Below are 14,168 nucleotides of genomic sequence, written 5' to 3'. Positions count from 1 at the left end.
TTTATTAGTAACATAACTCATTCAAGCCAAACAAAACTTTACTTTAATTCACTTTAAAAGTTTGCCTTCACCCACTTCCTGCCCAGCATTGCTGTAAATAAGACAGAAACTGAAGGGAGGAGAGAGATCCTGAACCTTCCTCTGTGTCCACACATACCTGTGTAATCCCCAGCACCGCCCTGCAACTCACACACTCTACCTGCCAGTTTCTGGTAAGTTAAATTTATGTGTGTGAGTGTTTTAAGGTTACAAAGTTCTTTTGAGAGACAGAGCAATACTTAGTAAGAGACTGACAGCCTCACCGTGCAGCATTTATGATTTATGGTAGGGGGATTGGGAACTGTAACAACACTCTCGCATAAACAGAGGAAGACCTGTGTGCTTACGTGTCCTTAAAAATCTGTTACATCCATCCACATGTCTGAGACCTCGGCACACCACTTATGCTGACTAATCCCGAAGGATCCAGCTCAGTGGGAAGATTTGAGAAAACAGAGAAATATTCTAGATCCTTCTCCCTGTTTTGCTCTCTCAGCTCCGAGGAGAAACACATGGTTTTACACCACTACGTTTGAAATCCCTAAGATCATGACAACACTGAGAGTCAACTAGCATTTGAAAAGTCACCGCAGAGATACTGTAGTGTGTGGTGCATGTGAATATAGAGAGTTCATGGCAGGATTCAGCAATATATCAAATCTCATATTTCTATTACATTTTAACCAGGAATGGAAGCATGGCATGAAGGAGACTGACTACTAATAACTTCTAATTTGTTATTCAGCTCAGTTTTAGCCCCACAGTGGTGTGTCCCTGACTAGTTAACAGTTGGGGTGGCCTACAGCAGTGAAACAAGTTGTTCACTTTTCTGAAGAACAATCAATTTAATCATGTATCAGTCAGAGACCTTCCAGCCGAGCCAAGTCAAACGTCTGGTGGGGAATCGGTGCCTCGACAGTCAGGTGTGATTGTGCACATTCACACATGGAGGTGCACACAGACACATGTCTGATATCAGTATGTATGTGTGTGAGAGGGAAAGAGCGGCAGGGAAAGTGTGAGAGAGAGAGAGTCAGTGATGGAGAACACACAGCGGTGGGGCCGGCTGTAAATCCAGGTCTAAAGGTCTACACGCCGTTTTAGCTGCTGCAGCTATACGTTGAGTGACACCCTCAGACACCAAACTCGCTGCTGGCCCAAACAAAACAGGCCCTGTTCCCGCTGCGGTGTGTGTGTGTGTGTGTGTGTGTGTGTGTGTGTGTGTGTGTGTGTGACTGAGAGAGGCACACACACTTAAGACACACTTGCACAAAATCAACCTACTACTCTCCTCCACATATATGCCCACATTCACTTACCCCACCAGGAATCCGCGCCTTCATCTCAGCACAGTGCAGCCAAAAGTAACAAAAGTCAGCCTCAGGTAAATAAATCAACTAATCACTTCTTGCTCATAGGAGTCTGCTTGCACACATAACAGTGCATAAGGAGGATGATTATAAATGTTGAATTTTCTTGTTTATTCATCTTGTTGATGTTAAAAAAAAACACCTCCTGCAGCGTTTTTTTGTGCAATTTCCGACTCACGTGGCAAGCTGCTTCACACATCAATCTATGACACACAAAGAGTGAAGACTGAGAGTGACTGAGGAGGAGACAGAGAGAGAGTGTCTGTAATTGACATGCATGGGTGAGGGTGACAAAGAAGAAACAAGTGAGCGTAAAGTTCTATGCGAAAATAACTTAGCTCCGAACTCTCTTTCAAAGCACCGGCACAGGCTGTTTTGCCACCAAAGAACATTCTGCACAGCAAAGCTCTCCACCTTCCCTCCTCTCTACCAGGTTGCTCTGCTCTCTTCTTCAAGTGCTCATGACCCCAGTTCATTCAGACTGAGGAAAATGAGCAGGCCACATCAGAAGACCCTCTCCTCCAACCAACAACGGACCTTTTCAGAATCCTCTACAATGCTTTAGTTTCCTACCCCAATCCTGCTACTTCACTAAAGCACAGGAATGGGGAGACTACCCCAAGCATAAAGTTTAATTGCTCCTTGTAAATTCATTTTACATCTTTAACGGTGTCACTTGTTGCAGTCGGAAACAAAGCCTTTTCTCCATTGCCTCAGCATCCCAATGAATGGAGAAGATTACTACTCATCCAGGTCCCAGTGGAGGTGCTACACTGTTACTGGGTCACTGTTACATAAGAACCCCCCCCCCACACACACACACACAGATGAAGTATATAGAGGAGTCAGTGTTTGACAAGGCCTTGGCCCTCAGGGTCTCTGTGCAGAGCTGCAGTGAAGATCACATCACACAGGTGGGCCCAGACACTCATTCATCTTCTAATAGAGGGATTCCTTGCCCTCGTGGTCCACACATGGCTGACTGCTGGTGTGTTCTGATGGTACACTAGCTGTGTTTGGGGCTTTTAAAATTAAAGTGTTTGCGTGCGTGCTAATGCGTCACACAGATATGTTTCAACTTGTATGATAAGGCGGCCAAGACTTAGCTGATTGTATGTTTAGGTTAGAGAGCACTTCTCAGAAGTGAAGGGCTGCTGAGAGAGAAGTAAGAGACATTACAGGCTATCAGACTGTGCGTGCATTAGCTTTATGCAATTACTCTAAAATAAAATGAACAGACTTCGACTGCTGCAATTTCTAAATCACATTAGGCCACACAGTTTCATCAGAGTGAATGTGTGCAGTGTATATAGAGTCTGCTCAGGCAATCAGGTTTTATTTCCCAGCAAAATATTAATGCTCCCCATGATCCCCAAATGGAGCTATGGAGAAGAAAAACCTCTTTTTAATTGTTTTAATATTCTCTCACAGGCTGCAGAAAGTTCGCATCAGCAAACAGTTTATGTTGCAACACTGAACCAAATCAAATCAAAATGAATTCTTGACAGGATGGTGCAGCTGTAGCACGTGTGCATGTGTTTGAAATGTGTGTGTGTGTGTGTGTCTACAGGAAACCAATCTGACCCACGGGATTAGTGGCTGACTTGGTGAGTGACTCTCATTCTGTTCCAGATGTTTATCACGTCATGAAGGCCTCCAAGCCCTCTGTGAGACATAGGTAGGGACACAACCTCCTTTCAACACACACTCAAACTGAACCAATGACATGTTGATAGGAAATCACCTCTGCATTTGTATCTGTGTAGATTATCAGCTGTGGTTTTAGGATACAAGCATAAACACACACTTCCACTTAATATACATGTCATCCTGAAGAATACCCCTGGAGGCACACACATATCCTTCCTACTATTAACACCTCAATAAAGTACAATGCAAACTAGCAGTAACAGGTTACATCTATTGGAAGTGTTCCCTTCAGGGCACCACAGTCTAAATTGGAAACCTCATGCCCGTGCGTTTCACTGACTCTTTTACAGAAACGTTCTTGTCTGAGTCAAAACACCCGCATAAATTCGGCCTTTTAAAACACTATTGCGCCTTGTTCCAGCGGTGCCAGCCGTGCGTAATGAGCGGCCGTGTGGCTGAGCTGAGCGCACCAGCTGGCTGCACAAGCGGAGGTGTCAGTCAGTCACCATGCAGCAGTACAGTATCAGTCTGAACAGTTGCTGTAACCACAATAGATCTCAATCATGCTCCAACAAGTCAGAGCTGATATTCAGATGGAGCGAAGCGCTGCGCATTCCTCAGGGTTTACTCTGAAAAGTAAAAAGAAAAAAAAGAAAAGAAAATACTTGGAGGATATAAGGAGAGTGTAATATTTTAAATGAGATATTTCACACTCTTATGCAGATACATGTCAGTGTAAAGGTTGGATAAGGATAAGGAATGATGTGAGGACTGGAAGATAACTCATCTAAGGTGAACGGCGTCGATATGGGACGTTGTGGCCTGCGGTAGAGACGGCGGTGAATGAGAGGTGGAAGCTGCATTAACGACCTGATTCATTATGAATAAACTTTCTTTGACACGTCCCATCACAGAGGAGCAATCGTGCAACTCTCACTGAAAAAGAATGCCCCTTGGTGACGCGCTCTCAGCCAGCCAAGAGGAAAAAGGAAAAAAGTTCTTACCCAGATACTGTCGGATGTCCAGCAGGATTTTAGGGGGTCCTCCGTTCAGCTGGTAAAAAAGGGAGCCGAAACAGAAGAGGAACAGCGTAGCCATGCAGAAACCATAACCTCGCAGGGAAAATCGCAACGGTATAGTAGAGAGTAAGCTGTACTTTCTGTTGTTTCGCTCTCTGATGTGATTGGGAGTCTGGCTGTTGCTGTGAAGGGGACTGCTGCTGAAATTCTTCATCATCTCCTCCTCACAAAGCGCCGTGAAAAGTCACCCATCCGCCTGTGGAAAGTGAAACTTGTCGCTTTGAGATCGTTTGAGGCGGACGGCCAGTTGGATTTTGGAGATCCAGCTCTCCTCCGCTGCCGCAGCCACGGGCTTGTTTGTTGCGCACAGACGTTTCGCTTCTGCTCGGTCCCTCTCGTTTGCGCTCGTTGGATGACTGTTCCTTCCTTCCGTCCTTCCAGCGGAGTTAAGGGTCCATCCTTCTGCTCCGAGTCTTTTGGGTGTCAGATTACTGAACGTGGAAAGAGGAAAAACTTCCACCTCATACAAGGAGGATTTGGTGTGGGCTGCGAGCGCGTAAAACAGCGCCACCTAGTGGTCAGGGACAGAGGGGCACTCCGTCTGTGGCCATTCATGGAAAGGAGTTGGATGTATAAACAGCCTAGAAACAGACTAACCCTGTGGGAACGGTTTTAAAACACAGTGAGTTTACTATTTTTTTTATCTCAGTAAGTTTGAAGCCTTACCCTTCACCGACACTTCTACACATTTTGTTGCTTCTTGCTTATTATAATCAATTAATATTAATGATTTTGAGACATCACGTGAAAAAAACATCACTGTGTGAGTGAAGTGGTGCAACAAGTTGTTGGAGATAAGGGTGTTGATGTCTTTAAATGGCTGTTTAAGGGTTATGGGCTGGTTTTAAGGTCAGGTTTAGTTTTAGGTTGGTTTCAGGTTTTAAGGCTTAGTGTTAAACATTCATGGTTGACGTTAGGGTTAGGGGCCAGGAAATGCATTATGTTAGCATGTCCCCACAAAGGTAGAAGTGCAAGTATGTGTGTGCTGTAAACTTTCTCTTCCCCCTCAGGCCAGCTGTGAGGACCATACACTGAGCCATATATCTTTCCACCACAGGGCTGGAATCCACAATTAGACTACACCTGCAGTTAGGAGGCGAAGGCTGCCGTTCAGCTCAGTGACTACCTCACTAAGAGGCTGAGCCACTCTCACTGACGACAGTCATGGTAGTCAAGGGAGCAACAGTGGTTGTGAAAAACAATTTGGCTTCACAGACCAAAGGCAATAAAGAGAAGCAGAATCATTCTGTTGAGGGCCATTGCTTTGGCTTTTTTACAGGTAAATGGATTGCAAATAACACAGCACAGTACAGTACACTGCATATTGCAAGCTAGGCACAATTAGGATGAATGCATTATAGGTTTATGGCCCCGCCAGTCCAATCTGCCACGCAGCACAGGAGTTTATTACTTACTTCTACAGTATGGATGTCAGCACAGTCACTGCAGTGGATCAGGTTTAGTTTAATCATAACATCTGACCATGGATGGTATAATTTGTTTTTAATGTACTTCATCCATCAATGTAAATTCACTGGTCGATAGGGATACTATAACAGATTACCAGTTAGAGACAGCTCCGTGTCTTTGGACTTCCAAAACAAACTGTAGCACCAGGAAGAAACACATCCACAATCTCCTCACAGACAGACCAGACAGGACAGATGTTTAAAGTCTAATATGTTCAGGTTTTAGCCGTTAAATCAGTAACTCCGTGCCTCAGGATGTGTAAGGTCTTCAAACTAGTTTCTTATGTCCTGGGGCTAGATTTCAACTCCAACTCCTCTTGATGTGCCGTTTGTAAAAATTTCACAGATGGAGTAAACAGTGTCTGTCCACCTGTGGCTCCTCAAGGTTTTATATAAACTGGCAAAGTCATATTATAGAGACATAGTAGGAGACCAACAGAAATAAATTTCATTTTGACTATGCACAATGGAACAGAGCTCAATCTTTAGATTAAAAGCACCTCCATTGAGTTGAGTCTATTATAATAAGAATCAATAGGGAGTGCAGTGGTAATAACCCTGGGAGCTACAATTTCAGATAGCTGGAATTAAACCTCACTCACTCCTGAAACTTTTAGAGAAACTACTTAAGTTAGTTTTTACCTCCCCGAGGGCAACGAGAAGCAAGAGATTTACACTTTATTAGTGCACTTAGAGGCATCTGCATAATCATGAACTCGTCTTTAGCCTCCTGTGACTTTATATCTGCCAACCGTACTTGCTCTGTAATGATGAAGTGCGCAATTGGCAATGTTACATCAATGCATGCTAGATTTGATATAATATGATTTTCACACAGAGTCTTAGGGAACTCTCGTCAGAGATTAAACAAACACTATGACCCTGTGAAAGTCAGCAGGAGGAGAGTAGCTCAGAATAACGGCGGGTAAGCTGAGAGAGATACTCTTACTTTTTGTTCTGAGATAACTTTAAATTGGATGAGCAATTATATCTGTTGGAGACAGAGCAGGAAAGTGGAGGATAACTGCTCATTACAGCCATATGAAGGAAAATTACTGAGCAGTGGCTACTTTTCTTTTCTTTTCTTTTTTTTTTTAAAAAAAGGTAATAGCAGCTTGTAAATTATAACCCTCTAAACAGGAAGTGTCCTTATTCTTCTTGAAGGACATTCCTGTTCAGTGGTGTGTGTGTGTGTGTGTGTGTCTCTGTGTTTCCAATCAGAGAGCAAAGCAGACGCTGTCCTGTGGAATGAAATTTTTTATCAAATTGGAGACCACGGTCTGGTGCGTAACTACTGTGTTTGAGGATCCTTGACATGAATAAGATCTAGAAAACGTCGGCGTGTTTTCATTGACAACAGCTGCTCTGCAACGAGAGCCAGACAAGCAGTCGACCTGAAGAATAAAGCTGCAGAGGAACTCGCTGTCTTGGTCCACCGCACATGTGTATAGTTTTCTAAATAAGCCAGACACAACAAGACAATGTTTTTAAGCTCCTTGGTTTCAGAATTCTTTCAGTGGAACTTCTGACACAAAGTACAGGAGTCTTATGAGTCATACGAGATACTCTAGTGTACACTTTCCAGTAAGTTTACAGAGTGCATTATATTTCTGACTCTGACCAAACCCTAGAAAATTAATATTAGATGCAAGACAAAGACGGGAAGCTAAGAATAAACTAATAACGTTCGACAGACCGACTGGGTTTAATCAAATCAGGATCGCTGTTATTATTCTTTCTGTGCATATAATGCTTATTCATTTTTATTTCTAAAATATAATTAAGAAAGTGTCACAGTCAACCACAATGACAGAACGAGCCAGGAGGCCCTGCCCACGTCTTTCCATCACTGTGTGTGTATGTCAATTTGTGTGTGTGTGTGCGTGCGCAGTGACAATAAAAAGGCCAGCATATGGCAAGAAACAGTTTTTATTATATTTCAGAATGACAAATAGTTATGGACATTACTTTTGTTGTTTCAATACACAAGCAAATCTGTATGGACAATCATTAGGTAGATGAAAACCAAATAAAATAATTTGTACACATATTTTACAATACATACTGTAGTTCCTCACTGGCTAAAGCAATATGCATTATGCAGGAAGGTATTGCTATTCATATAGTACAGCTAATTACAGTTGATATGAAAAAAAGCAAAAATAAGTTATTTAAATATCAATTACATATACAGAATGTGCAACGTCTGCTAAGCATTTCATATATGTAATTAAGAATTTATCTTTTTGTAAGACTGCAAAAACAAACTGGAAGTAAGTAACTGGAACAGGTTAACTCATGAATTGTTATTTAACTTGGCATCGGGAACTCAATACTAAATTAAAATACCAGCATAACCCACTAAAACCCTTTACAATACCTGACAACAGATGTCCATGAATGGACCTGTGAACAAAATGAAGCCAATTTCACCTATAAAACAGCTAGATTTACCCTCTAAAGTGCATTTACAGTGTCAGTATTTTCATTCTTTACAAAACACTTCTTGGGTCTTTTACTTTTTCAATAATGACCCCCTGTCCTCATTTTCCCAGAGCACCACTTTGATTGAAGAGAAAAAAGGCATCAAACATCTATCTATCAAGTGCCCACTGCAAAAAAAAAAAAACATAAAAAGAAAAAAAGAAGCAATTTGCAATTTAGCAATAACACTTTTATCAAATTTAAAGATGAAATCCATGGAATAAGTCTTCAGTTCAGTTCGGGATATGAAAGATTGAACTTAACTGTTAAAAAAGAGGAGTATTTGTTAGATTTTTTTATGCAGAGAGTGCAAATGAAAGAGTTTCTGGGTGTTTTCAGTTTTGTTTTTGACCCAAATTAACAGGCTGACCTGACTCATTTCCCTGATTTTCAATGCTGTTGGCTGTCATCATGTACGCTGACCTTCGAGGGTCAGCTTTTCACCTGATTTAACTGCTTTTACCATCTCCCCCTCACTGTGTTTGGCAAATGTCCAATTAAGAATTTCAGACTGGCATTAATTATAGCTACAATATAAAGTGGTTCTTATCCAGCTATAAATCATATTCTATACTCTATATGCTGTAACTAAAGTGTAGACAGTCCAATAAATCCCAGATATGACAGCCCAGATGCCAGCTGTGTCTTTGGAACATTTTTCCTCCTGTCTCCCTGTCCCACCACTCTCTGCATGGAACATGTCCAGTGGATGTGTTGAACAGGGTGAAGGGTTGTTCAACACGTGGTGACGTCTTGTGTCGTTCCTGCGGTGCTGCAGTTTATCATCTCAGCTTCACAAGAATAAAAACCACAATCCCGGAGAAGCATGTTTGGTGGTCCGAACCGTGTATATGATCTGTGTGTATGCATGTGTGTGTTTTCACAAAGCCTATGTCTAAATTATTCCTCAGACACTTGACACATTCAGAAAAAAAGGCTTCCACCTTTAGCACAGTTCAGTCTCAGTCATGGTTAAGTCAACACTATATGTTTATGTTCTATTTTTTTTCCAGCTATTCATTCGTCATGGTAAGGCAACTTAAAATGTTCTTGGATACACAGGGAATCTATTGTTGCTATGAAAGCTGCCCGGGATAACTGGAGGAAAACGGAGCTTTACGTAAGACTCGTATTCATATTGAAGCTGGATGTGCATCCAACATTTGCAGTAAAATAGGACATAGAGTATAATATGAAATATAAAGGTGTGACGTCAGCTGGCCTCAAAATAAGGCAAACACTTTTTTTTTTACCATATAAATCATTTTGAAATTAATATATGCATTATGCTATAATACAGAAACACAATACAAAATAAGCCATCTCAAAACCACCAGTTATTCCTTTTTTTTTTTTTTTTTTAGTGGATTAGAAGTCCACACACTGAGCGAACTCCATCATTATGAACCTATTAGCGGGATGAGAAGCTGAGCGTGAAGGAAATCACTTTGGCTGAGCTACTTCCTTAAAAGACCCTCAGATAATGTTGCTTTGCCACAAGAGATGAAAATGGAGCACTTATGAAATATGCAGGAAATAAAAGGTTCTTCCGTATTAAAAAACAAACAAACAAACATCCATCCTACAAAAGAGTGTGCTATCTTCCTTAAAGGCAGATCCAGGTCTTTATTTTAAGACTTCGGGGGTGTCTTCAGAACAGAAGCCAACCCACAGCGTGAGTCTACAGTCTTTCTTGGTTTTTTGTGTGTTTTTTTTTTAAAAGGCATCTGATATCTCGTCTTGGCTGTCAGGAGAAACTCCTCAATGCCGTAAACATTTGAGAAAGAGTCAAAATGATAAAGACAAAATCAGAGAGCATGGCGCCTCGCTTGTAGTCTTGTGACGAGTGCGAGACAGGAAGGACTGTAGTGCTGTGGTCACCTGCGTGGTGGTTTAGTCCTGTGGCCAATTTGCCTTAGGCCACCTACTGACCATGTTTAAATGAGACGGTACTGACCAGTGAGTTGATACCTGTTTATCCAAGCTGACTCAAACACGATTAGGGCTGCACCTCTCTGTGTGCGCTGACCAATCGCGCCTCACTGACCAGCCGCCGGGCGTGTCTTTGATCCCGCACCCCGGCCTCCCACACGCTGCTCTCTGTTAACAAGGCCACACGACTCAGCGTGTCGACTCCCGCTGCTGCCAAGGACGCGGCGTACATGGGCAGGCCGATGGAGACGAGCCAATCGGAGACCGTGCTGATGTTACCTGAGGGCAGAGGCTTTCGGCACATCTCTGTCAAACCTCCAGAGGGGATCTGAGCGACACAGACAGACAACAGAGCATTAGTTACGGTCGCTGCTCCTACTCCTCCTCTGTGCGGTGTCACAACTTTGGCAGTACAAACTGTGTTCCTTACCTTTTTTGCCAAATCATGTAAAGTTATGGGACAAAGATAGGCTTTATTATCTTGAGTTAATTTTAGGGTGCTTAAAAGCATATCTCCACATTTAGCTGGGTTGTTAAATATTTAAGCACAATTTTCCTCACACTGTTCCTCAATGATGGCGCCAGCCTTGGATACAGGGAAATTACTGTCACAACTGGCCTGTTTTCATGCCTGCATTGTTATTTTCTAGGAAAAGGCTCCATAAGCATTTATCTATAGCTCTATAACTCCCAAAACTGTCCACAATGATATGAAGCACTTTAGAAAAAAGAAAATCAATGCTGTTGTCTTACAGCCATGCGGTGTTGTTTGCGTAGCTCTTTGACTCGGAGCTGGTCCATGGTGGAGGCCACGTCCTTGACAGGCTGCTCCAAATCCTCTGAGTAACGCTGCACCAGCGGCTGAGGGATCCCACACCGACCATGCTGAAGGGAGCAAAGTGTAGAGAGACAGATTGAGGATGAATACAGGGAAATAAGAATACACTTGGACCACATCAGTATATAATTTTGAGACATTTTGGTGCATCAAAAAGCCCTGGGTAGACATCCAGTGAATCTTATGGGACTGAGATAAAGGACCACTTTGATTTGATATATTACCATGGTTATTATGCAGCCTCAGACATGGTTGTTAATTAATGAATGAAGCAGAATAATTGTCTTAAATTATGGGCCAAAACATCTTCTGGCAAGGTAATACAATTCTCAAGGGAGTCAGGGAAACATGAAGACATTAGAAAGTCAATGGTATAATTGAAATTAGTGAAAACTTTGTTTATTTTGTTCTGCTGCTTGTATGCATAATTCTGCTGGTAACTTTTCATTCACAGGGAAAGAAAAGTTGATGCAGGCTGTTCAAATTTTGAAGAAATGTATTTGCAGTGACTCAGTGAAAGAGAAGGGTGGAAAACTAAAAGTGCTGAAATTTTTAAAGAACATCTTTTCTTGTTCTCTTTCTTTTTGTGTTTACACCTGGAGCATTGGCAGATTTCCAGTGAGCAGGGCCAAGGTTTTGGTTGGCCAAACTGAACCGGAGGTCTTTTGAGGATGAAAGGGTGGGTGGATGGAGGAACTGTTTCCTCCAGAGGAAAGGATGCAGGTCAAACCCAAACCCACCCTCCGCCTGGATTTTACTGGGCCTAATGCCTGTAGACAGCTCTGGATATCAGTTTCACAATACCTCTGCCTTGCAAATAAGAGAAGTGATATTTGGTATCCTTAACAAAATAATACTTTGAGTTTAGGATTACAGACATTTTTTCTCACAACCATTTTTGTATAACATAGCACACGTCAGTGCAGCGGTTTCATGTCTTCGTTTCTAACACTTTTTTTAAATTCCCTATAAGTAGTGAATAAAATCCAACCGAGCATTCAATGCTGTAAGTTGGTACTGGTATTTGATACCCATCCTAAATATGACTTATATACAGTAAAAACTGTGTATTATTTAAATAAATACACAGTCATTTAGAAATGGGGAAAAATCTAAACATTTTTTATTTGCGTCCTTCAAAAGCAGTGACTGCATTACTGCTGAACCCTACATCTTGCTCCTGCTGCAGCAGTGTGCCTCTGCCAATCCAACTCTGACTATCATGAACCCAGCAGAGTTGCGCCGTGGTCCAAGACACCATTTCTCACCTCCTCCCTTGATATCTATATGTGTTTATATGTGTGTGTTTTCCTGCCAGTGTTGGGGGCTCTGCCATGTTAAAGGGGCCCAGCCTGGGGTCTGGCGAGTGGCAGCGGATTTTATAACTCCGTCTGCCTTCGGTAAGATCCAGCCCGTAAACTTAACAGTCTCAACCGCATCATAGTGGAACTCAACCCACAAGTCCTTCCCCCTCAGCTCCAGGCAGTGCATTTATTATTGTGCATACACACACACCCACACACCATCGCTTACAAAGAAATGCCCTTGAATACAAAAAGGCATTCGCACAAAGAAAGAAAACACACAAACTTTAGACTCTATTAGTGTCTATTTTTAAACTAAACGAGTTCTAAAGCAAGCCACTGATGTTGTTGGCTTAAACACAAAGCAATTTGGATCCAAGCTGCAGTCAAATTATGACTGAGTTAAGTTAGGCATGTTACAGTGCTAAACCAAAAGAGCCTGACGCCAGACAAGTACAGCCCTGAGGTGTCTTGGAGCTCGATTTTCACATTAACCATGGAAATATGACATCATATAATTTTGTTATGTGTTAGCTAAGTTGTGGTTTTTAATACAATTCCTCACCTCATCCCCACACCTTACTAGCTACTACAAACACTTGTAAGTATCTCAAAGTGTTCTGCTTTGAATAAAAAGTATGAATACCAGCATCTGTTTAGATTGTATAAAGCTGTGTTATCTGATTATAAATGGTGCATTTGTGTACATTTGTTACACATGTTTACATGAAGGATGATTTACTGACCTTGTCAGAGTAGGGTTCCTCTGTTAGATCGATTCCCTCGGCCTCCAGCCGTTGTTCCAGCAGGGTGAGCAGGTCAGGACTCATCTTGGCGTGGGAAACTTTTCTCGCAACAGCCACCTTGCCCCCGAGATCTGAGAGCCAAGGAGGCTGGACTGCCGGGGGGCTGCCTGAGTCATCACCAATGGATGAGGCTGATGAGGTGGCACATGGGCTGGCGGGGGTACTCGGGGTCTTGGCAGGTAGAGCAGGTGCACTGGGGCTGCTGCTGCTGCTTCGGATGATGGGACTACTGGGGTGAGAGCGGGTGAGGGAGTGGGTAGGGGAAGGTGTGGGAGATGGGGAGGAGGGCAGGGAGAGAGGGGTGTGACGTAGGCCATTGGCTAGCCTTTCTTTTGACTTTTTGGCAGGAACGGGAGGAGGGACTGGAGGCTTTTTGGGGTGAGTCCGAATGACCTTCTCCCCATTGGACTCAGGGGGGCTGGGAGTAGGACTGGAGAGGAGCTCTGGGTGAGTGGGGGACTGGGGTGTGGGACAAGTGGGGCGGAGAGGCAGCTGGGAGGGTATGGGCGGTCTCTTAACCCAGCTTTTAGGGCTCACTGTTGGAGTCCCATTCTGAGGCGGCACACCCTCGTCTCTAAAGACCTTGGTGGGGCTGCTGTTCCCCAATTTGGGTCCTTCCTTTGTGGTTTTCAACTCCACACCCAGATCCTTCTTCTGCTCATAGGTCTGCTCCCAGTGCAGGTCTCCCAGAGAGTGGGAGCGTTTCCAGGGTCCAGTCGGCTCTGGGGGTCCATCCAGATCCTCGCAGCTGCGGCTGGCAGGGATGGGGGACTGTCTTTGGGCTTTACGCAGCCCCAGCAGGTTGAAGCCCTTCAGGGAGGGTTTAATGAAGAAGCTTTTTGGGAACTTTGAGCGCTGGTTCTTGCTGTTCTGTTGCAGAGCCTCCGTTGAAAGTGTCATGGGAAGAGTAGGGTAGTCGGGAGACTGGAGACCTGCTGAGGAACGACTGGAACGTGAAGTTTTCCTGCTCTTACCTGCAAAATAAAAACATTCATTTTCAACCAAGTGTCCACCAAATGTATTTACTAAAAAAGTTTCCCCAACAGATACAAGTCTCCAGCTTGCTACAACTGTGAATTCACTAATACAAGAAGTGTTGCACATTAACAGATCACATATGACTTCTTTTTAACTGGCTTTCACTCCCAGTGTTTTACTTTGTTGTGTTTCCTGTGATGGCTGGAGCTTTGGCAACAG

The 14,168-nt window shown here is 43.2% G+C and overlaps 2 protein-coding genes across 10 annotated transcripts in view; both read right to left on the bottom strand.

Annotated features, from left to right (window-relative positions):
- The window catches only part of usta (uronyl 2-sulfotransferase a), a 51,365-nt gene extending 46,711 nt beyond the window's left edge, over positions 1-4,654 (bottom strand). Inside the window, exon 1 of one of the 2 annotated variants that reach the window (XM_085770360.1) lies at positions 4,064-4,654. In XM_085770360.1, the coding sequence (XP_085626486.1) occupies positions 4,064-4,295 (232 nt within the window). In that variant the 5' untranslated portion in view covers positions 4,296-4,654. The remainder of the gene's footprint in view (positions 1-4,063) is intronic. The other variant, XM_085770359.1, reaches the window with a different exon arrangement.
- Positions 4,655-7,518: 2,864 nt separating this feature from the next.
- Positions 7,519-14,168, bottom strand: part of sash1a (SAM and SH3 domain containing 1a) — a 166,680-nt gene continuing 160,030 nt past the window's right edge. For all 8 annotated transcript variants that reach the window (XM_085770862.1, XM_085770863.1, XM_085770869.1 and 5 more), the window contains 3 exons: positions 12,912-13,945; positions 10,777-10,908; positions 7,519-10,351 (listed from right to left, as the gene is read on the bottom strand). In XM_085770862.1, coding sequence (XP_085626988.1) covers positions 10,091-10,351; positions 10,777-10,908; positions 12,912-13,945 — 1,427 coding nt within the window. In that variant the 3' untranslated portion in view covers positions 7,519-10,090. The remainder of the gene's footprint in view (positions 10,352-10,776; positions 10,909-12,911; positions 13,946-14,168) is intronic.

Source organism: Trachurus japonicus, chromosome 24, assembly GCF_045865225.1.
Source record: "Trachurus japonicus isolate A0001 chromosome 24, Traja_1.0".
NCBI classification, from domain to species: Eukaryota; Metazoa; Chordata; class Actinopteri; order Carangiformes; family Carangidae; genus Trachurus; species Trachurus japonicus.
This window is presented reverse-complemented; position numbering and strand designations above follow the sequence as displayed.